Raw genomic sequence first — 22,586 nt, forward strand, 5'->3', positions numbered from 1 at the left:
AGGAGTTGGGCTAGCAGGGGGCTGTGAGCCAGGATTGAGGGCCACAGCTGTGTCATTGATTCTATTTACCATAATTTACTCTAAAATGTAAATAGGAAATGAAGGGCCAAAGTCTTGAGTGAGCACTCTGGGGGCAAGGGATACATGTTGGTGGAAGTTTGTTTGGGATAGAACCCAGGAGTCCTGATTCCTATTCCCCCTCCCCACGCCACATGTCTCTGTTCTCCAGACGACCCTGCACAGGGGCCCAGTGCCAGCTCAGACAGAAAACCGGAGCGTCCGTGCAGCTAATCCCTTCGCCAGGGGGCTGCTCTGTCTGTGCCTCCCCATTCCTGAGTGAGGCCCTGAGGGCACCATACCATACCGCTGCCCCGCCCCAGCTCCTAGAGCTCCGCGTAGAACTCCGGGGTTCTAGCCCAACTCGGGGAGGGGGTCTAGTGGTTAGAGCAGGGGGGGCTGGGAGCCAGGACTCTAGGTTCTGTTCCCAGCTCTGGGAGGGGAGGGAAGTCTGAGGGGTTAGGGCAGGGGGAGGGCTGTGAGCCAAGACCCTCCAGAACAGGTTTGAAGTTCCAGTGGGGGGAAGCCACAGTCTCATGCCTGGGATCCACCCTGGTGTGCGTGTATCCAACACGGATCCATAGATCTTCAGGCCAGAAGGGACCATGAGACCAGCTAGTCTGGGGGCCCAGGCCGGAGAATGTCACCCCCTCACCCCCGGTGCTGAGCCTAGGCATGGGTGCTGGACTGAAGCATCTTCCCGAAGGTAGCCAGGCTGGAGCTGGAGACCCTGGGCTGTTTGGTCCCAGGGTTAATTAACCTCAGGGTTAAAAACAATGCTGCATTTCTCCTTGGACCATGTCCAGCTTTAACACTGGGGAAGGCTATCAGGGTGTCCACACCTCTGTGGGGGGCTCTGGGCTCTTTTCTCCCTCCCCCCCCAGGAACTCACTAGCCACTTGTGTAAGTCAGCAAAGGTCACCGGCTGGGGAGCAGGATGGCACACAGGGCCTTACCCCTCTCGGGGGTGCCGCTGAGTGGCCAGGGGATAAATGCACAGACACAGAACCCCCATCCCCTGCTGAGATGGGGCATGTGCGGGGAGGGTGTGTTTTGAGAGGGGCAAATGTGCCTTGGGATTAACAGTCCCCACTCCCTGGGATGGGGTGGAGATGGATGGGAAGGGAGGACAGAGGTGGAGATGAGTGGTGGGGGTTCCATGGGGGTGGGCAGGAGGTGGCAGAGAGGGTGTGGAGGCAGGGGTTTCCAGGGAGAGGCAGGGGTATGTGGAAGGGGGAGTGGAGGGAGGCTGGGGGCCAGGGTGTTGATGGGTGGGTGAGTGTCTGGGGCCAGCAAAAGAGAACAGTGCTGGGGCAGAGGAGTCTAGGGTTGATGGGGGTGAGGGTGGAATGGTTGGGGGCTGAGCGTCTTGGGGGCAGGAGGGTGGAGCGGGGCTGTGGGGAGGACAGGGGTGATGGGGCTGGAGCGGATGGGGCAGGAGGTGATGAGGGAGTGGCAGGGGGTGACGGGGCTGGGGCAGGAGGTGGAGCAGTGGGGGGCTGGGGCAGGAGGGGGTGGGGTGGAGGGCTGGAGCAGCCGGGGCGGGGGCTGCAGGGGGCAGGGGTGGAGTGGTGGGGGACTGAGGCAGGAGATGATGGGGTGGGGCTGGAGTGGCTGGAGCAGGAGGTGATGGGGCAAAGCGGTGGGGGGCTGGGGCAGGGGCTGGATAGGGGTGGAGGTGATGGGGTGGAGCGGTGGGGGGCTGGGGCAGAGGCTGCATAAGGGCGGGGGTGGAGGTGATGGGGGGCGCAGGGGCTGCAGGGGGCGCGGTCTCGCAGCTGGCCGGCCCGGGGCGCGCGGCGCCGGCTGTAAGTGGATCCAGGTGCGGGGCGGGTCCCGCTGGCTCGGGGCCAGGAATTCGGGGCAGGGGGGCCGGGGGGAGCCAGCGCGTCTCTCCCAGAGAGCCTCGGCCGCCAGCGCCCGCTCCGTGTGCGCCCGCCCGGCCGTGGGGGATCGGGCCAGACCGTCCTGCCCGGGGGGCGCAGACCGGACCCCCCGGCCTGAGCACGGGGGCGGGGGGCCGATCCCGGACGGTAAGTGGGGCCGGAGCCGTGCAGGGGTCAGTGCGGGGATCCCCCCGGAGCGGACCGGGCTGTGTATGGGTCGAGCCCTGAGGGGGTGGGGATCCCGGGTGGCGTTATCTTTAAAAGCAGGAAAACACCCAGGGCCGCCCTGCGCCCCAAACTCCTGGAATCCCTCTTTGTATCCGTGGCACCAGCACCGCGATTGGGGGGGATCCTAACCGGACGTGCTGGGATCGGTGCAGGGTCAGAGGGACCCCGCCAGGTCAGACCCCTTCCTAAGGCCCAGATAAGCCATTTGTGACCCACTGACCCCAAAGGGGTGGGGAGAGAGTACCCCTAACGGAGCCAGCTCAGAGATTGGGGGGGGGGGGAATTAAGATTTTTGGCTGGACCAAAGTTTAGACTGCCCCCGTTCCTCCGCCTCAACCCCTAACTGCCTGTCCCCCACCTGGCCGAACCCTATGCTGCCTGATTCCCTCCCCTCTCCTTCCCTGATCCCTTCCCCCCCTTATGCTCCCCACACCATTTGCCCTTCCACTGTTAGGATCCTTCCCCAATTCCCCTCCCCCCAACCTCCCCCACCACCCACCTCCCCACTGCTGGGATCCTTCCCCAATTCCCCTCCCCCAGCCCCTGCTCCCCACACCACCTGTCTCCCCACTGATGAGATTTTCCCCCAATTCTCCCTCCACCCCCAGCCAGCACTCCCCACGACTCCTGTTTCCCTTGCCTGTCTGATCCCTGCCTCAGCCTAAATTTCCCTGTGGCCCTCACCTCCTTTGCTGCCGTGATCCCCCATACTGCCTGCCTCCCCCGTGGCTGGGATCCCTCTCTGATCTGTGCCCTGGCCTACATTCCCCATGATGCCCACCTCGCTCCCTGCCAGGGATCCTGCTGTCAGGATCCCTCCCCCACCCTGCACTCCCCACACCATCTGCCTCCCACAGCTGGGATCCTTCCCCAATTCCCCTCCCCCCATACCATGTTCTCCACACACCCCACCTCCCCCACTGCTGGGATCCCTCCCAGTGCATCTCCTCTACTGCTGGGATCCCTACACTGCTCACCTCCTGCTCCCCCCCCATGGCTGGGATCCCCCCCCCCCAGCCTGCACTCCCTACACTGCCTGCCTCCTGCACTGCTGGGATCCCTCCCAGTCTATCCCCCCCAGCCTGCCTTCCTTGCTGTCAGGGTCTCTCTCTGATCCCCAGCCCACCACCTGTGTCCATCTCTCTCAGAAAAGCCCCTCTGGAGAGAAGTCTCAGGAGATCCTGCCCTTTGGGGATCCCCCTCTGATTGGCTGTCCTCCCCAATGCTCCGCCTCCTGGGGAAGAGCAGCCAATCAGAGCTTGTGCAGGAGACAGGCAGGGCTCTTCTCTCACCCACCTTCTTCCAGTAGCAGGACAGAGTTTTGGGGTAAGGGAGAGGAGAGTAGGAAGAGCCCAGCAGGGCACCTCCATTCTGCCCCCTCCCTTCCCTGCAATACCAGGCCTTGGGGCAACAGCCGGAGAGCAGAGTCTAGAGCGGCTGTGGGTGGGGGAGGTGTCATTTTGTACACTCCTCTAGGGCACACCCATGTTCCCTTACATGTGCTCTGGCTGGCTGGGAGAGGCCACAGGGCTCCAGGCCCTGGAGGCTAATTATAGACCCGGCCAGACATAAATATTAACACTGCTGGGTCAGTGAGAAGGCTCCTGCCAGGCTGTGCATTGGAACCATCCACACATACTTTCTGCTGCGTACCACTTTGCTCCCCTCAATCCCCCAAGTATGCCCCTGCCCCCTGATCCCACTGCTAACACCCTGTCCCCCACCACGCTACAGTGTTCCTGCCCAGCCTTGGGATGTCCCAGCTCCCCACTGCTCTGATTTGCTGATGGCTGCTCTGGGGTCTCCTCCTCCCACAGATTGGGTTGGCCATGGGGCTTTGGGTTCCAGAAGGTCTGGGAGGTGGGTGGGTGGCTATTCATAGCCAGGGAGAGGCTATAATTAGCCTGGACTTGACCAGAGTTCCTGCCTCAGGAGAGGAGTTGATAGACTCCCTTAGCCTCTGTTGGATAGTGCCGCTGAATCCAGACCCATAGTCCCCTGCCCTCCCAGCCCTGGGCTCCCTCCCCCCCCCCCCGCTGCCAGCTGATGTCCCCCTCCTTCCAGACCTGTGGTCCCCCTGCCATCCCAGTCATTGAGGCCTAGTCTGGTAATGCCTGTTTGGCTGGATTATAATGGGGACTCAATGCTGAGACCCTCCAACTCGTGACATGCCCTCACTTTGAACCCAGCTATGAAACCTCTAAGGCAGGGGTCCCCAATGCAGTGCCCGCGGGCACCATGGCATCTAAATGCGCCCGCATACTGGCCGGCGGACAAGCATCCGCCGAAATGCTGCCGAATTTCAGTGGCATTTCAGCAGCGACGCCTCTGGATGACGCCGCTTGTCGGTGGCATTTCGGCGGATGCTCGTCCGTCACCACGGTCCTCCGTGGCTCATCCTCTGGCGGGAGCCAGACGAAAAAGGTTGGGAACCACTGCTCCAAGGGATCCAGAAATCCAAGGATCTCTGCCATTGGGGTGTGGGGGGAGCCCCAGTGGGAAGGGCAAGATGCAATGTATGGGGAGGGGCTGCCATTCAGGTTTGGTCCCCACTCCTCCTTCATCACTCTCCAAATGGGGCTGGATGGACTTCAAGTGGGGACAGGAATGGGGGTGGTCTGGATGCTCTGAGCCAAAGTGTCCCCACCAAACTCTTTGGCTTTGAATCCACTGGGCGTTGGGAGACTGGGGATGGCGAGGGAAGCCTCAGTTTTCAGGGAGGAGGATCCATGTTCCATATGTTCTCAGGGCACTGTTGGGTGCACTCAGCCCCATGGCAGCTGCAGGGACAGGATCCCTGTCCCCAAGGCCCAAGGGGATTTGCCTTCATTCTCAGCAGTACAGAGGCAATGACACATAGTGGGGATACCAGGCCATTGGTCAGATCCAATTGAGAGGGGTCTCTGATTACCTGTCTGGGGGTTGTTGGTCCAGTCTGAGGGGCACTGGCAGGACTGTGGGCGGGTGACACTAACCCCTGCCTTACCCCTGGCAGGACCATGTGGCCCGTCTCCTGCCTGCTGCTGGCAGTGCTGGTGGGCACGGCACTTGCACAGGAGCTGGAGGAACCTGATACCTACACGGTAAGAATGTGCCAGCACCACCCACCCTGCACATGCCCTCTGGGGTGGAGCGCGGGGGCTGTTTATACAGGGTCCCTGGCCCTCTGCAGAGATGCAGCTGCCTCTGGGGTGGGGCACGGGGACTGTATATGCAGGGGTCCCTCAGCAAAACTCCAGTGTATTGGAGGGGGTCCCATCCTTAGTGTCCCTGAGAGACCCTGGAATAACAAACTGGGCTGCACAGCCCCACCGCTTGCAAATGGAGACAGTAACGCTGTCGGATTAACTAGCGGTTGCTCCCTTTGTAGCTTCTCTCAAACGAGTCATCGTATCCACCAGGGCTCCTTGCATCCCTCTATTCCTCGCCCCCTGGGTGCCAGGGCTCCCCATCCCTCCTATTTCAGAGGCTTCCTGCAACACCCCCTCCCCCCAATTTCTCTCCCCACCAGAGATGCTTTGTGCCCCCTCGCCTTCCTCTCTTCCCTTCCCCACCATTATGATTTCTCTGATCTGGGAGATAAATTCAATCAGTGTGTTACCATATTAAATCTTTGGAGAGTGTTGTGTGCGTGTGCATGCTGCCCCCTGCTGGAGAGGATGAGACCCGCTCTGTGTCCGTCCATCCCTGCTGCCCTATGCCCAGGTGGTGTCTTTGCAGGGCCCGATCAGTTTTCCCGTAGCTGCCTGCTTGCCCTGAGCTGGCCTCGGACACCTGGGTTCCTCTCCTGACCCTGCAGGGCCCATTAATGCTTTCAAGGGCAATGGGATCCTGTTGGTTCATGGGGGGGAAAGTTGGTTCAACCTTTGATTTCTTCACTCCTATATTGGGGGGTGCAGGGGTGTTTCCCACTCCCTGTGGTCCCCCGACTGTAACTGTCTCCCTCTCTTACCCCTAGGAATGCACAGATGGATACCAGTGGGACTCAGACACACAGCACTGCAAAGGTATGAGGCGGGACTGTGGGGAGTGGTTGAAGGTAGGGGGCTGAGAGCCAGGACTCTTGGGTTCTATCCCAGGGCTGGGAGGGGAGCAGGCTATAGTGAGCCCTTGGGAGGAAGAGCTTGGACTCCTGCGTTCTGACCCTTGGCCTGTCCCCAGATGTGAACGAGTGTGAGACCATCCCCGAGGCCTGCAAGGGGGAGATGAAATGCATCAATCACTATGGCGGGTACCTGTGCCTGCCACGCTCAGCCTCCGTCATCAATGATGTGCACTCAGAGAACGCTGCGCCCCCCAGTGCCCCTCGTCCCCGGCCTCCCCGACCCTCACTCACCGCCTCCCGTCACAATGCCTGCCCCCAGGGCTACGAGCCTGATGGGCAGGGCTCCTGCCTGGGTGAGTACACAGGGAGCAGTTGAGGGGGAAGAGGGGTGAGGGGGCATGGTGGTTAGGACGGGCAGCGGGCATGGCTGGGCGAGGGGGCACGGTGGGGAGGACGGGCAGGGGGCATGGCTTGGAGAGGGAGTACGGTGGGGAGGACAGGCGGGGGCATGGCTGGGGCAGGGGTGGGGGAAATGGCTGGGGAAAGACAGGTGGGGGCACAGCTGGGGGGAGGAGGGAATAGTGGGGAGGACAGGTAGGGGGAACAGCCTCGGGTGCATGGGGGGCACAAGGCACACTGGGAAGGAGGTGATTGGTATCACTGAGGGTTAGGGAGCTGCTTCCCCCCCAGGCAGAAGCTGATGATTCTATGGGGCAGATAACTCCAGTCCAGGACACCGCTGGGGCCTGATCCCTGGCACCCCCGGCTTGGGGGGGTGTCTGCCCAAGCTAACCCCGCATGTCCTGGTGCTGCCCCCTGCAGACGTGGACGAGTGTGAGTACGAGCTGCATGACTGCCAGCCCAGCCAGGAGTGCATCAACACGGCCGGTGCCTTCCACTGCAAGTGCCCCGATGGCTACCGCAAGATTGGCTCCGAGTGCGTGGGTGAGTCAGCACCGGCCACTGGGGGTGCTGTGCTGCAGGGAGCAGCGCAGGGGTTCAGCAGGGCTGGGGCAGAGGACGTGAGTTTAACCCCTTCTCTCCTGTGTGGCAGACATCGACGAGTGCCGGTACCGGTACTGCCAGCATCGCTGCGTCAACTCCCCAGGCTCCTTCTCCTGCCAGTGTGAGCCAGGCTTCCAGCTGGCCAGCAACAACCGCTCCTGCGTGGGTAAGGGACCCGCCCTGCCAGAGGGACAATGGGGGCTGGGAACCAGGACTCCTGGGTTCTATTCCTGTTGTTCCCATTTGCATCACTTGGTGAATGTTTGAACGCTGTTATACACCACCATGCCCCACCCCAGAAGCAGTTGCCTCCTGGTGCTGGGCATGTTGGGATCTCACACTGTGCTTTCCTTGTAGATGTGAATGAGTGTGAGATGGGGGCACCATGTGGGCAGCGCTGTTTCAACACCTACGGCACCTTCATCTGTCGCTGCAACCAGGGCTATGAGCTCGACCGCGATGGCTTCACCTGCAATGGTAGGTGAGCCTGGCCCCTGCTCCTAGCCCAGCCCCCAGTCCTAGCCTTCCCCTGCTTTTAGCATGCCCCAGGTCTAGCTCCTCCCATAGCTGTAGCCCCTTCCATGCCTTTAGCTCCTCCCCTTTCTAGCCCCATGTTGTTGTATATCAGCTATCACCCTTTTATCTCACTCCTGTTTCAGTTCCTCCAAAATTTTAACCCTTCCCATTTCCCTTATCCCTTCTCTGCTGGCAATTCCTCCCTTCTTGTCTCCAATTCTTGCTCCTCCCACGTTCCCTCCCCATATTCCCTTTAGCCCCTCCCCTCTGCTTTGCCCCCCCACTTGTCCATTCACTTGCCTTGAGGACCTTCTTAGCTCCTCCCCCTGCTCTTTTCCCACCGATTGGCTACGAGGGGTGGTAAGGGGGACTCTCTAGTGAGGCTGATGGGCACAGACAGATCCTGTGGTTCCTGGAGTGGGGTCAGGGATAGACTAGGAGGTGAAGGGAGCCCGGGCCGTTCACACCTTGCTTCCCCCCACCAGATATTGATGAGTGCAGCTACTCCAGCTACCTGTGCCAGTTCCAGTGCATCAATGAGCCAGGGAGATTCTCCTGCGACTGCCCCCAGGGCTACCAGCTCCTGGGCACCCGCCTCTGCCAAGGTACCAATGCTTCCCAGTGCTGGGAGGGGCTTCCACCACAGAGCTACTTTCTCCCCAGGACACTCCACCCACCCCAGCTGGCCCCAGCCCTGAGCAGCCCCCTGCTGCCCTAAAGAAATCCCAGAACCCCTGCAAGAGCCATTGAAAGGAGGTGGCTTGTCATAGCAGGGGGCTATAGGTTGGGATTGAGGGCCACAGCAGAGCTGTGTGAAATGCATTCTGGGGTTTCCCCCTTCTCTGAGCCAGTCATCCCAGGAGAGAGGCCAAGATCTGAACAGATCCCTGTTGGTGCCCCAGAGCATCCTGCCTCCAGTGGTAGGGGGCCTACTGACTAGGAATGGGCAGGGACTCCGGATTCCTGGGTTCTATTCCAGGCTCTGCTACTCACCTTGGAAAAGTTCCTTCCTCGCCTGGTGCCTCAGTTTCCCCTCTTGCCCCATGTCTATTCAGACTGAGGGCTCTTTGGGGCAGAGATTGTCACTGTGTGTCTGTGCAGTGCCTGGCACAGCAGGAGCCTTGATCTTGACCTGGAGGTTGTCCTGTGTGGTGGCCGGCTCAGTGGGGGCCCCTGATTGTGTTGGGGTCTGTGCAGCACCTGGCACAATGGGAGTCCCAATCTCGATTGGGGTCTGACTCCAGTTACCCCAGTCTCTCCCCACCGCAGACATTAACGAGTGTGAGACGGGCGCCCACCAATGCACCGAGGCCCAGAGCTGCATCAATTTCCACGGGGGCTATCGCTGCGTGGAGAAGAACCGCTGCCTGGAGCCCTACGTGCAGGTGTCTGACAAGTGAGTCTATGTGGTGTGCTGGCTGGGGACTGGGCGGTTTCACTCAGCTAAGCAGGGTTGTCCCTGGATGGAGACTCATAAGGAACCACCAGGCTTGCATTGTAGTCAATGCTGACCCCAATGTGGCACTAGGAGGTGCTGTGCTGCAGGGTCAGGAGGCTCAGTAGGGGGCACTCTCCCCTTGCACACAGTACTGGCCCCAGTGCTGTGCTTAGTAATGCCACATTTTCCAGTAGCTGAGGGATGAGTGTTCTGCCGAAATATAGGGCAACCAAGTATCGGGTTTTCAACCGCAACACCTGGTCAAAAAGCGACCCTGGCGGCGCCAGGCCATTAAAGGTCCAGTCGGGGGTGCTGCAGATCTAATGCAGGCTACTCCCTACCTATCCTGGCACCGCGCTGCGCCCCGGAAGCAGCCAGCAGGTCCGGCTCCTAGGCAGGGGGGTCAGGGGGCTCTGTGCACTGCCCCTGCCCCAACTCTGCACTCCCATTGGCTGGGCAGTGCCTCCTGCCCCCTGCCTACTAGCACCAGACCTGCTGGCTGCTTCTGGGGTGCACACAATGTGGTGTCAGGACAGGCAAGCAGCCTGTCTTAGCCCTGCTGCACGGGAGCCGCCCAAGGTAAGCCCGCGCCCCAACCTCCTGCCCCAGTCCTGAGCCCCCCACAAACCCAGAGCCACCCTCTGCACCCAAAGCCTTCATCCCTGGCTCCACCCCAGAGCCCGCAGCCCCCTTCCACACTGCGAATCCCTCGGCCCCACCACCCAGCCTGGAGCCTACTCCTGCACCCCAAACCCCTCATTCCCCAGCCCCACCCCCAGCTGGAGCCCTCACCCCTTCCTGCACCCCAAGCCTCTGCCCCAGCGAAAGTGAGTGAGAGCGAGCCACTGAGGGAGGGGGGAATATAGTGAGTAGGGGCGGAGCCTTGGAAGGGGTGGGGCTAGGGTGTTCGGTTTTGTGCATTAGAAAGTTGGCAACCCTACCGAAATACCCCATTCTAAGCAGTCGGAAAGTCAGTGAGAGACCCAGGGATGGATCCCAGATATCCTGCCCCACAGTAACTTTGTCCCTCCCTCGTAGCCGCTGTCTGTGCCCTACCACAAACCCTCTGTGCCGGGAGCAGCCCTCATCCATCGTGCACCGTTACATGAGCATCACAGCTGACCGGACCGTCCCTTCCGACGTCTTCCAGATCCAGGCCACCAGCGTCTACCCCGGAGCCTACAATGCCTTCCAGATCCGCTCTGGCAACGAGCAGGGGGAGTTCTACATTCGGGTAAGTGGGGGGAGGAGAGCAGGAGGGGGGGCTCTTGACAGGACAGACCACTGCAGAAGGCGGGACTTTCTCTTTTAACCAAATTACCAATTGGGGGGGGGGGGGGGCTGCTACCAGGACTTTCTGGGTTGCTCATAGTGCCAGGCAATGGGCATGCCCCGCTTATCCAGGAACCCAGACAGTAGGCCTGATCTCCTCCTTGAGGGTGGGACATTCTGAATTGCTCATAGCACCAGCCAGTGGGTGCTTCCCTGAAGGCAGGACTTCCTGCATTAGTCTAACCCAGCCAACCATAGAAGCAGCAGCTGTTTCATGGGGGGGAGGGGAGTAAGGGGGAACAGACAGAGCCCTTGGAATGAGGGGTGGGGGGGTTACAGGGAATCCCTGAACTAGAGGGGGTGGAGGGATGCCAGGCGCACCAGGAGGAGGTGATGTGCTTGGGCAACCGAAGCTATGGATGCCCCCCCAGTTATTAGTGGGGGTAGTAGGGGGCTGGAGGAGACCAGCAGAAGGGGAGAAGTCTGAGCTGGAGGCAGAGGGGGTGAAGTGGGGAGGGCAGAGACACAGGGTGAATCAAAACAGCAGGAAGTGACTGCCCTGAGCCCTCTTTCCCAGAGGGATTCCCTCCAGCCCGCATGCACTGGAGCCACTCTACTGGCTGGCGCTAGTGAGGGGCAGGGCAGGTTTTAAACAGTATTTAGATGCCTAATGCTCTGGATTTCAAGGGGCCTAAACACCTTTTAAAAAATCTGGCCTTGTTCTGCTGTGACAGGAAAGCAGGAGCTGTGGCTGATCAGCTCCACAATGTCAGGGCAAGGGCTAGGCACCCCGGGGCTGACCCCCTGTGCTGGGGGGGGGGGGGTCGGATCAGGAAATAAGATCAGCAGAAAACCAGGCCCCTTTGGGATGTCACTGGAGCCCCCTACAGCTGGCAACAGCTTCCTCTGCTGCTCTCTCACTGGGGCCACACCTTGACTTGGGTCAGCAACAAAGTGGGCACCGCTTTAGTTGCACTGAAATATGATTTGGTTGGGTCAGCGCCCCCTGGAGGGGAAAGGCCCCACGTCCCCTTCCCCACCACCCCCAACTGGGGCCAGATGGGAGCCAGTGCCCCCTAGAGGTTTGCGTTAACTCATCTGCTCTCTTGGCAGCAAATCAATAACATCAGCGCGATGCTGGTTCTGGCCCGGCCTGTCACCGGCCCCCGGGAATACGTGCTGGACCTGGAGATGGTGACTATGAACTCACTCATGAGCTACCGCTCCAGCTCGGTGCTGCGCCTCACCATCTTCGTGGGAGCCTATTCTTTCTAGTGCCCCAGCCTGGGTAAGACAGGGCCAGTTTGTGGGGGTGGGGATGAGTGGGGGGGTCCCTGATTAGCGATGGGGGGCTCCCTAAATGGGAGAGCCCCATTATCTCTGCTCCCTGCCCCTTCAGACTGTCCCAGACCAAGAAAGATTTCACTCAGCTCTGGGGCATGTCCGCTCTGAGAAGCCAGGAGAACAATCCCCAGCTGGAAACCCTAAGAGTCAGGGAGCCCTGTTGGGCAAGTTTCTCCCAGAGAGAGTCCTGAGGGAGCTAGATCCTGGTCTCTCTGTCCCGCAGACAAAGGCCAGTCAAAGCCAATGCCAGACACTCAGCCTGGAACTGAGGGGCGGGTGTTAATCAGGGAGAGGGGATTTGCTGTGGGAACAACTTACCTGGGCGGGGGAGACTGGGGAGAAACTCTACTGCTCAGGGGCTTCCAATGCAGCCGGGCTGTATCCCTCTAGCTTGACCACCAGACATGGGCTGTGTGCTGGGTTTGCTGTGGGGACGTGCTCCAGCACATGGGAAAGGAGCTGAGCTGAGGGCCATTTGCCCCCAGGTCCTGGCCTGTACCAGCTGCTCTGGGAAGTGTACAACTGTGCAGGGGGGCAGACTGTCTCACCCAGCTGTGTTGTGGGCTGAGAGCAGAATGTCCTGTCTGGCTGTAAAAGCAAGGAATCCCAGAGCAGGTGGAGCCATCCTGGGCAGACCATGGAACAGGGGGGAGGAGGGGTGTGTGTGTGTAACACACCTGCCTCCTCCTTTCCCTAGGCGCTGAAGCAGCAAAAAGCAGGATCCCAGCCCCAATGTTGCTGTTTTCTGCCCCTGCAGGTTGGCACTGGTCCCCAGGGGACAGTGCAGCTGGACCCAGCTTCGGCTCGCCGGCTCTGGAGAGACATCAGTGGGGTACGGGACCCCAGCTGCCACACTGGAAACTGACATGCAGCTGGGCCCAAATCTCCCATCCCTCGAGCCTGCCCCCGGGCTCTGCCCCTCCCTGGCTGGAGGCCCCCGAGCTGGGCTCCTGCTCAGACCGGAGGTGGGATTTTGGCCGACTGTTCCACTTTTTGGTTTGAAAAAAGGAAAATTTCAGTAAAAGCCCCAAGACCAAACCCAGAGTAAGGCAAAGCAGGTTGAGTTGGGGGTTCTGGTTCTGCCACCAGCACCAGAGCCGATTGGGGAAGGTGGGGGCGGGTCTGGGCCCCGGCAGCACTAGGCACAATTGTGGGAGTGTGAAAAAATAATTGGCCATGTGAAGAACAGGCAGCTGTGCTTGAACATTGGCCAGAAGCCCTTCAATAGGGGGCACTATCCCCTCCCAGGGTGGAGCGAGGGAGGGGGGCATATGCTTAGTAGGGGGCCCTCTCCCTCCGCAGCCAGGACCAGAAGCTCAGCTCTGGGACAAGATAAAACTGAGTTGGGTGTCCATTCCTGCCCATTAGCTCCCCTCCCCATGCGAGGGGGGGTGAATCCTGGCATCTGAGGGCCCTCGCAGTGGGATCCCCCCACATGGCCCTGACTCTCCCCCCACCCCCAGGGCGAAGGAAAATCCCAGTAGGAACAAAGGAGCCATCAAATTTATTGGAACAAGGAAAATACAAAGATTCATTAAAACAAACCCTGGGGCTGAAAGCCCCCGCCAGTCCTTCCACACGCACCCAGAAGCCTCCCTCCCCATAGGGCCACCACGCCCCCTGGGCGTACACCCCACAGAGGCAGAGTCCCCACCCGACCGCTGTGCCCCTGGAGACGGGTGCTGGCTCCCCCTGTCGAAGGGCTACGGTGCCCCTGCAGTCCCCAGCTGGGGCACTAGGCCCAGTGTGAAGCCTGGGGTCCCTGGCAGCAGGACAGATGAGATCCCCCTGCTCAGGAGAGGGGACCAGGGCTGCAGTACAGCTGGGAGAGCGTCCTGCTCAGGGCAGGGCCCAGGTTCCTGGGGGAGGAAGCACAATGGGGAAGGGGGTGTTAGGGCGAGGGGAGGGGCACAGCAGGAGGCCCCAGCTTCTGACCATCAGCCACAAACTGAGGCACAGAGACCCCAGGAGTCCTGGCTCCCTGCCCACCTCTAGACCCCAGGAACTAAAATAGCCCCAAAGCCTGGAAATAATTCAAAAATCCTAAAGAAGCTTTTGAAGCCCGAGGGAGGTTTTACAGATCCCTGGAGTGAATGAATCGGCTGGCCTGAGGGGCACTGGCAGAGCTGTGGTAAGGGGGAGCCCAGTACCAGGCTAGCAGGGGGGCGTGGGTCAGGCCTGAGGGGCCGCACGATGCTCACTCTCACCTCTGCAGTTTGCCACACTTGACGGTGCTCAGCAGCTTGTCCCGGCTCTCAGGGTCTGGGCAGGCGGAGTAGGCGGCCAGCAGGCTGATGGGGTGGAGACAGACAGTGAGTGGGGGCAGGGAACTCAGGGGCTCCCAACCCCCAAGCTTTGTAGAGTAGAGGAAAGTGAAGCATGGAACAAGACAGGCATTCAGTCAATAGGAAAGGAACCTAGGAGTCCTGGCTCCCAGCCCTTCCACTGCTCTCCTACCAAACCCCACTCCCCACCCAGAGCTGGGGCCAGAACCCAGGCAGGTGGGGCCTGTACCTGGCCGGTGTGCTGTATCTCTCCAAAATGGCGGCTGCTTTCTCCCCACTCACTCCACTGATCTGCATGAGCTGCCGAGCGAACACCTCGCGCACAGTCTGGGCCTAGGGAGGCAGAGAGAAATGGGGGCCAGGGTCAGAGCCGGGGGAGCTGCCAAGGTGTACTCCAGTAATCCAGCCCTAGGGTAGGATCCTGGGAAGGGACAGGGCCATCCCAGCTCCTGGAGCCAGACAGTCCCCTGCCCCAGATCACAGCCAGTGTCCCATTCCCTGTCCCGGGGCTGGAAATAGGGTCATGGCCACTCTGCCCAGTCTCACCTTGTTCTTGACAGCTCCCTCATTGAACTCCTGGAAGGTCATTAGGGTGCAGGAGTCGCTGTTGGGCTGCAGGGGGCAGCGGCCATGAGCCTCTTCTTTGGTGCAGCTCACCAGGGTCTTGTTCTGGGGAGAAAAAGGAAAGGGGCACCTCATAAATCCAACCAACATCCCTGCGGGCGCTCCTCAATCCTGACCCACAACCCCCTGCTAACCCAGCCCTGAGCTCCCCATCCCCCAGCTCTGCCAGTGCCCTCACTCCCGACCCACAGCCCCCTGCTAGCCCAGCTCTGAGCTCCCGGCTCCCCAACCCCCAGCTCTGCCACCGCCCCTCACTCCCGACCCACAGCCCCCTGCTAGCCCTGCTCTGAGCTCCCCCACCCACAGTCCCCCGCTAACCTAGCTCTGGGCTCCCTCTCCCTCCAGCTCTGCCAGTGCCCCTCATTCCCAACCCACAGCCCCCTGCTAACCCTGCTCTGGGCTCCCCCTCCCTTCAGCTCTGCCAATGTCCCTCAATCCCAGCCCACCGCTAGCCCAGCCCTGGGCTTAGCTCCCCTCCCCCAAGCTCTGCTGCCACCCCTCACTCCTGACCCACAGCCCCCTGCTCACCCCATACAGGCTGTTCAGATGACGTGTCATGATGGTCAGATACGCAGCCGATTCCCGCAGGTCACGGGTGCGTTTGACGAAGAAGCCATCCACTACCTGGGTGTGGGGGTAGAGAGCATTAGGGAGTGGGGGGCATGGAAAGCCTAGAGCGGGCCTGGGGAGACAGGGCACCTGGGTTCACAGCCTCCTTGAGGTTCGGAAATTTTCTGGCCTTAAACCTGTGCCATTGGGAGGGGGAGCGGACACAGAAGGGCCCCTGCATCCAGGTGCTGGGTTGGGGAGTCCATAGCTGGATGCTGGTGGTTGCCTGATGCCGGGTGCTCTGTGGAAGGCTCAGGAGCTGTACTTGTATGTGGGGGGAGTGCCCTGCTGGGGGGCTGCTGTACCAGGGGGCTGGGCAGGGGTTCCCATACCTGAGTGCTGGTGGCTGCCTGCTGCAGGGTGCTCTCGGGCAGGCTCAGGTGCTGGGTCAATCCTGATTCCTCCAGCAGGTAGATGGGGTGGCACAGCCCACAGCGATGCAGACGGAACTGGGGGGTGGAGTGGGGGGTTAGCGTGGGAGGGAGGCCCACCCTGGTTCCCACCCCATGACTCCATCCAGACAGCCCCCAGCTCCCCCTCCTCGATCCCCCAGACACCCCACTCCCCCCGCACCTTCTGCTCATGGAAGCGCCCGTCGATGATGCTCCCACACAGGTCAGCCATTCGCTTCCGCTCCACCACGTAGTCCAGGGCCAGTTCCCGTGCTGGGGGCAGGTGCAGCTGCCCTGGGGCAAGATGAGGCTTAGGAAGAGAACAGAACCCCCCCCCCCCACCATCCATGCATGGCCAGAATGAGGCAATCTTGATGCCGTGAGGCTCAGCCCTGCCCGTGGCATAGTTCCCCCCACCCCCACTTGGAGTGGCAGCCAGGGACCCCCCACCCAGTACTCCTACCCTGGGGCCAGGGTGTATCTGCATGCACGGGGCTAGGGTAGTGCCCCACTGAGATGTATGGGGTGGAGCCACCCTTCAGAGCCATGGGCTCAGGCAGCGCCAGTCACATTCGAGGAGCCCTCCCTCCCGCTAACATGGGGGCTCCTACCTGGGCGGGGGTGGACCCTCTCACGGGCAACCCACACGAAGTCCCCCACATGCAGCTTGCGAATGTCGAAGGGCACGGCGTTCCGGCGCAGCTCGGCCAGCAGATCCTGCTTCCGGGCTGCTGGGCCACTGCGGGGAGAGATGGGGTGGGACTGGGGCCTGCTCAGGAGCCCTTGCCATGCCAGCTAACCCTCCAGGACACCCTGAGTGACCTCCCCATCTCGGCCCCCAGAGCCCAACCTGCCTGGGACCCCCCCACAATACACCTCCCTGCTTGGGATGCCCCATAACCCCCTCCCCCAACCCCCCTGGCCAGACGCTCAGGCCCCCCCAACGCACCCCATGGTCTCGATAAAATCCACACACAGGATGATGTCAAACTGGCCAGGTCTCAGCACAAATTCAGGGTCAGGGGGCCTCTGCCCTCCAGAGCCACCCGCTGCCGCCTCCTGGGGTCCCAGGGTGCCATCGAGCCTGCAGCAAAGTGGGGCAGACAGCACAGTGAGAACACAGCCATGGAGAGGGGCCAGGAAAGGTGGGGAAGTCCTGACCCAGCCACCCCCCCCGAGCACTGGACTTGGGAAAGCTGGGAGCTTCTGCCACAGCGATCAGCAAAGAAAGGGTTAACACTGCCTTAGGCTGGGTCTAGAGACACCACAATGAATGTCCCCACTTCCCTCCCCCACCCCCACCCCGCAGTGCTGCAGAACTCAGGGGTCCCGGCTCCCAGCCCCCCCCCCGGCTCTCACAGGCTGTCAGGAGCTGGCACTCACAGCTGGGGCTCCGGGCGCAGTTTCTCCTCCCCAGCAGGATGTGTGGGCTCTGTGCCCTGGGGTGTCTTGGATTCTGGGGCTTGACCCTCTGAAATCAGGGCCTGCTCCGCAGCCACAAGCCTCTGGGCTAGCGCCAGCCCCTGCGGTGTCAGAGAGTACCTGCGGGGAGCAAAGGGCATCGGTACCCACTGAGTCCCCTCTACTGTCCCCGCAGCCTGGCACCTCCCGAGTCCCCTGCCCCTCTCCCCTAGCAAACCTCCAGGCAACACAACATCCCCTACCTAACCCCCCACCCCACCTGCCCCGCCCCACCCCTATTGAGCCTCTGTGAGGATCTGGGGAAGGTGTGGGTACAATCTAAGCACTCTGAGTGGGGGCAGGAACTGGCTGCCTGGCTCCTTACCACGTGGGACGCTCCCTTTGAGTGGGGGCAGGAACCGGCTGCCTGGCTCCTTACCATGTGGGACGCTCCCTTTGAGGTGCAGCCTTTCACCTGCACAATGCCCTGTTCGCCCCCACAGTGGGCGGAGAGTCCGAAGGCCGGGGGCAAAGGGGTAATACAGAGCGACGGTGACGCGAGGCGCTCAGCCACAGCAATCGACTCGCCCTAGACAACAGACTGGCCCCCCCAGGAGAGCTGGGTAGCAGGGGGAGGCGGCCTGGGCAGCGAGGTTGCGGGGCTGGGCTCACCTGGTGTGGCTGAGAGGGAGTCACCTGTGAGAGGAGGCTGCACGGTTATAAAAGGGAGGAGCTGAGCTCTTGGGAGGTTTGGGCCATTTTCAGCAGCTCAAGCCAAGGGAGAAGCCTTGAGGCAGGGGCCCTGCCTGAGCCCAGCTGGGTGGAGGCCTCCCCAGGGAAGGGGAACTAGCGGCAGGCGCTGCAGGCAGGAGGTCGGGTCTGCAGGATCTGAGCTCTCTGCTGCGTGTGATGAGGTACAAGAGCAGCAGGTGAGTCTTGGGGCGGGGTCCAGGTGAGAGATCTGCTTCACAGCTGCTACGGGGCTCCTGCGAGAGTTGAGCTGGACCCAAAAAGCTCACACCTCAAGACGGGGACTGTCTGAATGATCAGCGCTGCACCCAGGATCTAGGCTCACAAGAGCTGTACCCTTAGTGTGCCAAGGGATCAAAACAGGAGCAGGGCCTGGACTCAGGCTCTGGGAGGCTTAAACACCCAGGGACCCAGAGGCTGGATTCCCCTCCCTGCAGGCTGGTGGGCGGTGACTGTGTGCCCAGTAACATGGACTAGGGGACCAGGTTATGGCACTCATCCCAGTGCAGAATAAGCTGCCAGCTTGGTGGGGAGGCTGTGATGTTCCAAGCAGGTATCCTCCAGCAGACTGGGGTGCACCAGCCTACCTGTCCACCAGATGGAGATGGGGGCCAACCCTCCCACTAGATGCTCTCCTTTCAGTCAAGGGGAAAATGCCCATGACCTGGAAAAGAAAATATCTGACATGCTGGCCCTGGGGGGATTCAGCTGCCCAACAGTGCCTGGGCCACAGCTGTGGTGCTAGCATCTAAGCAGCAGGGGGCGATGGTCTCTCTGTGGATTAGGGAAAGTGTCGTGCAATCACAGTGTCTGATGCTTAGCCCATGCCTTCAATGGAAGAGATTCTAGACAAGTGGGGATGCATGTTACCTTAGCAGCATGGAGCTCACCAAGGGCGACTGGCCTCAATGGGGCTCTAGGATTTCCTGGTTTTACCCTCTGACCTAAAGGGGCACCTACCGCCTTTCAGCATCTGGTAGCTCAGTTACTGAAGGGAATGGAGGACTTTGCCTAGGCATATGTTGATGATATATGTAGCCTAGGTTAGGGGGGTACCTGACCCCCTTAAAGTGTAGAGTGGGGATGGCTGAAGTGGCTTATCTGGACACAAGGTGGGGAGCAGCTGCAGAAGGCCAGACTCTGCAAAGGTGGAGGCTGTTAAGGATTGGCCTGCTCCCAAAAACCAAGAAACAGGCCTACTCCTTCACTGGGATGGCAGGGTATTACTGGAGATGTGTATCCCAATTAGCTCCCGAGCTGCTCCCAGCACTGAGCTGTATCGAAGAGCAAGCAAGCCAAAGCACTCTGGATGGCCCAGCATCAAAGGGCGTTCTGGGCCCTGAAAGAAACTCCCCAGCCAGAACAAAGGAACAAGCTGTCAAGGGGCTGGTTTGAAGGTTGCTGCTGTGAACAGACAGGATGCCCGTAGAACAGAGTGAAGATGGAGTGCAGAGAACCAGGGTGTGGCAAAGCCGCTGCTGCTACCAACATGGACTCTAAGTGCGGCTTTCCCAGGCCAGCCTGAGGACTCCGTGACACTGGATCCCTGGTAACTAATCAATGCTCCTTCAGCCTGGCCGGGCTACCCGGCCTCACCGCAGATCCTGGCGTCGCTCTCTTGGAAGGAAAAGTTGCTGCAGGAGTTTTGATCTGTGCAGCAAGCCCAGCAGAGACCCACAGTAAGTCACTAAGGCTGCCCAGCAGCCCTTGGGGAAGGTGTGGGGCTGTGGGAGCTGGGGTTACTACCAGGAAACTGTGTAAAGGCCAGGGCATGTCCACAACAACCCCCAGCAGCATACTACTCCCTGCTGAGCCCCCCCATTCCTTGCAACATGACACCCGCTCCGAAGCCCAGCACTCCTCATACCACGATGCCCCAGTGAGCCCTGAATCGCATCCCCTGCAGCACAGCACCCCCTACCTGGCCGGGACATTGGTTTTCAGCACCAGCTCTTTGCGGATCAAAGTGCCCACTGATGCCCAAGCCGTGTACCTATTTCCGGGGTCACCCTGCAAGACACAGATACCCCATGTGACTCTGCTGGGTGGGACCTGCCTGAGCACCAGCAGAGCTTGGAGCAAGGGAGGAGGGCAAGGCTGGGGGAAGCAGAGGGGGTAGGGAAACTTGACGGGGGGGCGGCGCGAGGTGATGGGCTCAGATCCCTGCGTCAGTAGTGATGGCTCCTGAAGCCATCTCCAGAACCCATCAACTCCAGAACCTCATGATGAGTGTTTGATGGTGCCCGGACTGAAGGGGGCTGGCAGGCCAGGGGATTCTCTGAGACAGCTCTCACTCACCAGGGTGAAGGATTTGTCACACAGCGGCTGAGCCGCCCGCTGCAGCTCAGACTTCGTCAGGAACCCCCGGCTGTGTGGGCTCTGTAAGGGGGAGCAGGAGGAGTCAGCACTGGGGACAGAACATAGGAGGCCAGGCTCCAAACACCACTTGCAGAGCAAAGAATAGAATCCAGGAGTCCTGGCTCCCAGCCCACTGCTCTAACCATTAGACACCACTCCCCTCCCAGAGCTGGGCATGGAACCCAGGATTCCAGGCTTACCGTGCTGTCCTTATAGAGGGCTAGCAGCACAGCGTAGCCCCCAGAGCGTGAGGCTGGGATGTACCCCCGGGGGGGACGGGGCTTCCTCTGGAAAGAGAAGTGACAATCAGCGGATTCCCCCAGCTCTGATCCCCTCACTGCCTCTGACGTTCCCCCCATGTCCCAACCTGTCCCTGCAACCCAGTGTCTTTCACACAAACCCACTCCACCCCAGAGGGGCAATGAGGCACAGAGAGGCAAAGGGACTTACCTAGCGTGTTAGAGAGTCAGAGATAGAACCCAGGAGTCCTGACTCCACAAACCCCCTTCTCTAACCACTAGACCCCATTCTCTTCCCAGAGCCAGGGAATAGAACCCAGGAGTCCTGGCTTCCAGCCCTTCTGCCAGAGGCCGTGCTCTCACCATGGGGCGAGGTTCCAGATCCCCAAGTAAGGTCTGTGAGGCAGACGGGTTGTTGGGGGAGCGGTGCTCTGTGCTGGGGGGATCACTTTCCTGTCCCCCCATGGAGGGGCTGGCCCCTCCCATGGCTTCAAGGGGGGCATCTGCACCTAGGGTTCAAATAGAAATAAGATAGGAGCTCCCCCACCAGTCAGTTTCCCTGCACAATCTCCAATCCAGGCCCAGGGCCCCCTAGAGAGGACAGGCCCTGTCTCCCATTCCCTGCCTCCCTCAGCCAGCCTGACCCTCCAACTGGGACAGGGCCTGGGGTTCCGGGGGGCTCCATACTGGGAGCAGCCTCTCACTTGCTAGACTCAAGGAGAGGCCTGATGGGAGGGAGGGGGAGACAATACCCTCCCACGCCCTAGGAGAGACCCTACTACAATAACAAAGCACTGCCATTTGATTTTAAATCTACCATAGTTACTAAGGATCCCTAAACATAGTAGAACCAACTACTCAGGAGGCCTGTGCACCCCAGTGCACTTATGCCTTTGTGTGACTGCCAACCCCGCCACTTAGCCTCCTTCAGCCTTCTCCTCACACCATGCCATCCTGGGGAACCCCTTCAGTCCTGACACCCCATCCCTGGTGCTCTCCACCTACCCTGCTCAGCACGGTGCCTCTCCAGCCGCTCATCCAGCCTGTGGCAGATCCAGTCCCCAAAATGCTGTAGAATCGCGGCCTCACGCCCGCTGCGCAGAGGCAGCGGGTACCTCCGAAGGGACCCTAGGGCCTGAGAGGGAGGAAACACTGACACGGGGAGCCTCCAGCCCACCCCACCCCATCCCAATGTGGTCCTAGCTACAGGAACCAGGACTCTGGGGCTCTATCAAAGCTCTAGCAGGGGAGTGGGGTGTAGTGGGTTAGATCAGGGGGCTGGGAACCAGGACTCCTGGGTTCTAGTCCCAGCTCGGGAGGGGAGCGCAGTGGAGTGGTCAGAGCATGGAGGCTGGGAACCAGGACTCCTGGGTTCTAGTCCCAGCTCGGGAGGGGAGCGCAGTGGAGTGGTCAGAGCAGGGAGGCTGGGAACCAGGACTCCTGGGTTCTAGTCCCAGCTCGGGAGGGGAGCGCAGTGGAGTGGTCAGATCAGGGGGCTGGAAACCAGGACTCCTGGGTTCTAGTCCCAGCTCGGGAGGAGAGCGCAGTGTAGTGGTCAGAGCAGGGAGGCTGGGAACCAGGACTCCTGGGATCTTGGCAGGGCGCGCTCACCCTCTGATACACGAACTGGGTCTTCTTGCCCTTCTCAGCGGCCTCATCCCTCCACTCTGTCAGCCACTGCACGAAAAGGGGATTAGGGCAGGCGGGCACCGGCTTCTTCCGCCCCAGCCGCCGGGGGGCCGCCATCTCCGCAGGTGCCACCTGCTGCAGCCGGGGCAGGCTTAGCGCCCCTGGGGCCAGACAGAGGAGACAATGGGACACGGGGCCTTTCCCCTCTAGGGGCGCTGGCTCCGATCCAGCCCCAGAGTGGGGATGCGGGGGCTGACCGGGGGTGTCTCTTCTGCTGTCCCCGGCTGGGGACACGGGGGAGTCCTGGCTCTGCCCCCTCCCCCCCGATCAGAGTCGCTCTTTAGCGGGAGGGGCCAGCCCCCCAAAGGAGATGGGAGGGGTCCCCTGGGTTCCCGCTAACCCTACAGCTGCAGCATGGGGAAGACCCCCACTCTCTGCCCCGCGGGGGGAGGGGGCACCGCGACCCCTGCGCCGGAAGCGGTTCCACCCTTTTCCCGCCGGGCCCCAG

The 22,586-nt window shown here is 60.9% G+C and overlaps 2 protein-coding genes across 3 annotated transcripts; one reads left to right on the top strand and one right to left on the bottom strand.

Annotated features, from left to right (window-relative positions):
* The first annotated feature begins 1,928 nt into the window (after positions 1-1,928).
* On the top strand, positions 1,929-12,835 carry EFEMP2 (EGF containing fibulin extracellular matrix protein 2). The gene is made up of 12 exons (XM_034775430.1): positions 1,929-2,090; positions 5,167-5,254; positions 6,130-6,178; positions 6,333-6,569; positions 7,039-7,161; positions 7,271-7,387; positions 7,579-7,698; positions 8,223-8,342; positions 9,007-9,133; positions 10,214-10,409; positions 11,561-11,735; positions 12,549-12,835. The coding sequence occupies exons 2-11, from the start codon at positions 5,171-5,173 to the stop codon at positions 11,720-11,722; spliced, it is 1,335 nt and encodes a 444-aa protein (XP_034631321.1). The 5' UTR covers positions 1,929-2,090; positions 5,167-5,170; the 3' UTR covers positions 11,723-11,735; positions 12,549-12,835.
* A 441-nt stretch (positions 12,836-13,276) lies between these two features.
* On the bottom strand, positions 13,277-22,572 carry MUS81 (MUS81 structure-specific endonuclease subunit). Of its 2 annotated transcripts, XM_034775428.1 has the most exons (16): positions 22,061-22,572; positions 21,455-21,584; positions 20,813-20,958; positions 20,411-20,497; positions 20,151-20,231; positions 19,774-19,862; positions 17,085-17,243; positions 16,651-16,785; positions 16,313-16,440; positions 15,883-15,995; positions 15,642-15,758; positions 15,229-15,324; positions 14,623-14,745; positions 14,306-14,409; positions 13,999-14,082; positions 13,277-13,650 (listed from the first exon to the last, which is right to left on the bottom strand). In XM_034775428.1, exons 1-16 carry the CDS (start codon positions 22,193-22,195, stop codon positions 13,584-13,586), a joined length of 1,794 nt encoding a protein of 597 aa, XP_034631319.1. In that variant the 5' UTR covers positions 22,196-22,572; the 3' UTR covers positions 13,277-13,583. The 2 variants fall into 2 exon arrangements, with proteins under 2 accessions (XP_034631319.1, XP_034631320.1); XM_034775429.1 differs by lacking the exons at positions 20,813-20,958; positions 21,455-21,584.
* Between the last annotated feature and the right edge of the window lie 14 nt (positions 22,573-22,586).

The sequence above is a fragment of the Trachemys scripta genome, chromosome 7 (genome assembly GCF_013100865.1).
Source record: "Trachemys scripta elegans isolate TJP31775 chromosome 7, CAS_Tse_1.0, whole genome shotgun sequence".
NCBI classification, from domain to species: domain Eukaryota; kingdom Metazoa; phylum Chordata; order Testudines; family Emydidae; genus Trachemys; species Trachemys scripta.

What these genes read in the sequence shown, in the direction of transcription:
- MUS81 (XM_034775428.1), bottom strand. Translation starts at nt 22,195, where the DNA reads ATGGCGGCCCCCCGGCGGCTGGGGCGGAAGAAGCCGGTGCCCGCCTGC. An exon ending in GAGGGTCCACCCCCGCCCAG is followed by an intron (nt 15,996 to 16,312) that starts GTAGGAGCCCCC and finishes ATCTTGCCCCAG; the next exon opens with GGCAGCTGCACCTGCCCCCA. An exon ending in AGGGAGCTGTCAAGAACAAG is followed by an intron (nt 14,410 to 14,622) that starts GTGAGACTGGGC and finishes CTGCCTCCCTAG; the next exon opens with GCCCAGACTGTGCGCGAGGT.
- EFEMP2 (XM_034775430.1), top strand. Translation starts at nt 5,171, where the DNA reads ATGTGGCCCGTCTCCTGCCTGCTGCTGGCAGTGCTGGTGGGCACGGCA. An exon ending in CGATGGCTTCACCTGCAATG is followed by an intron (nt 7,699 to 8,222) that starts GTAGGTGAGCCT and finishes TCCCCCCACCAG; the next exon opens with ATATTGATGAGTGCAGCTAC. An exon ending in GGGCACCCGCCTCTGCCAAG is followed by an intron (nt 8,343 to 9,006) that starts GTACCAATGCTT and finishes TCCCCACCGCAG; the next exon opens with ACATTAACGAGTGTGAGACG.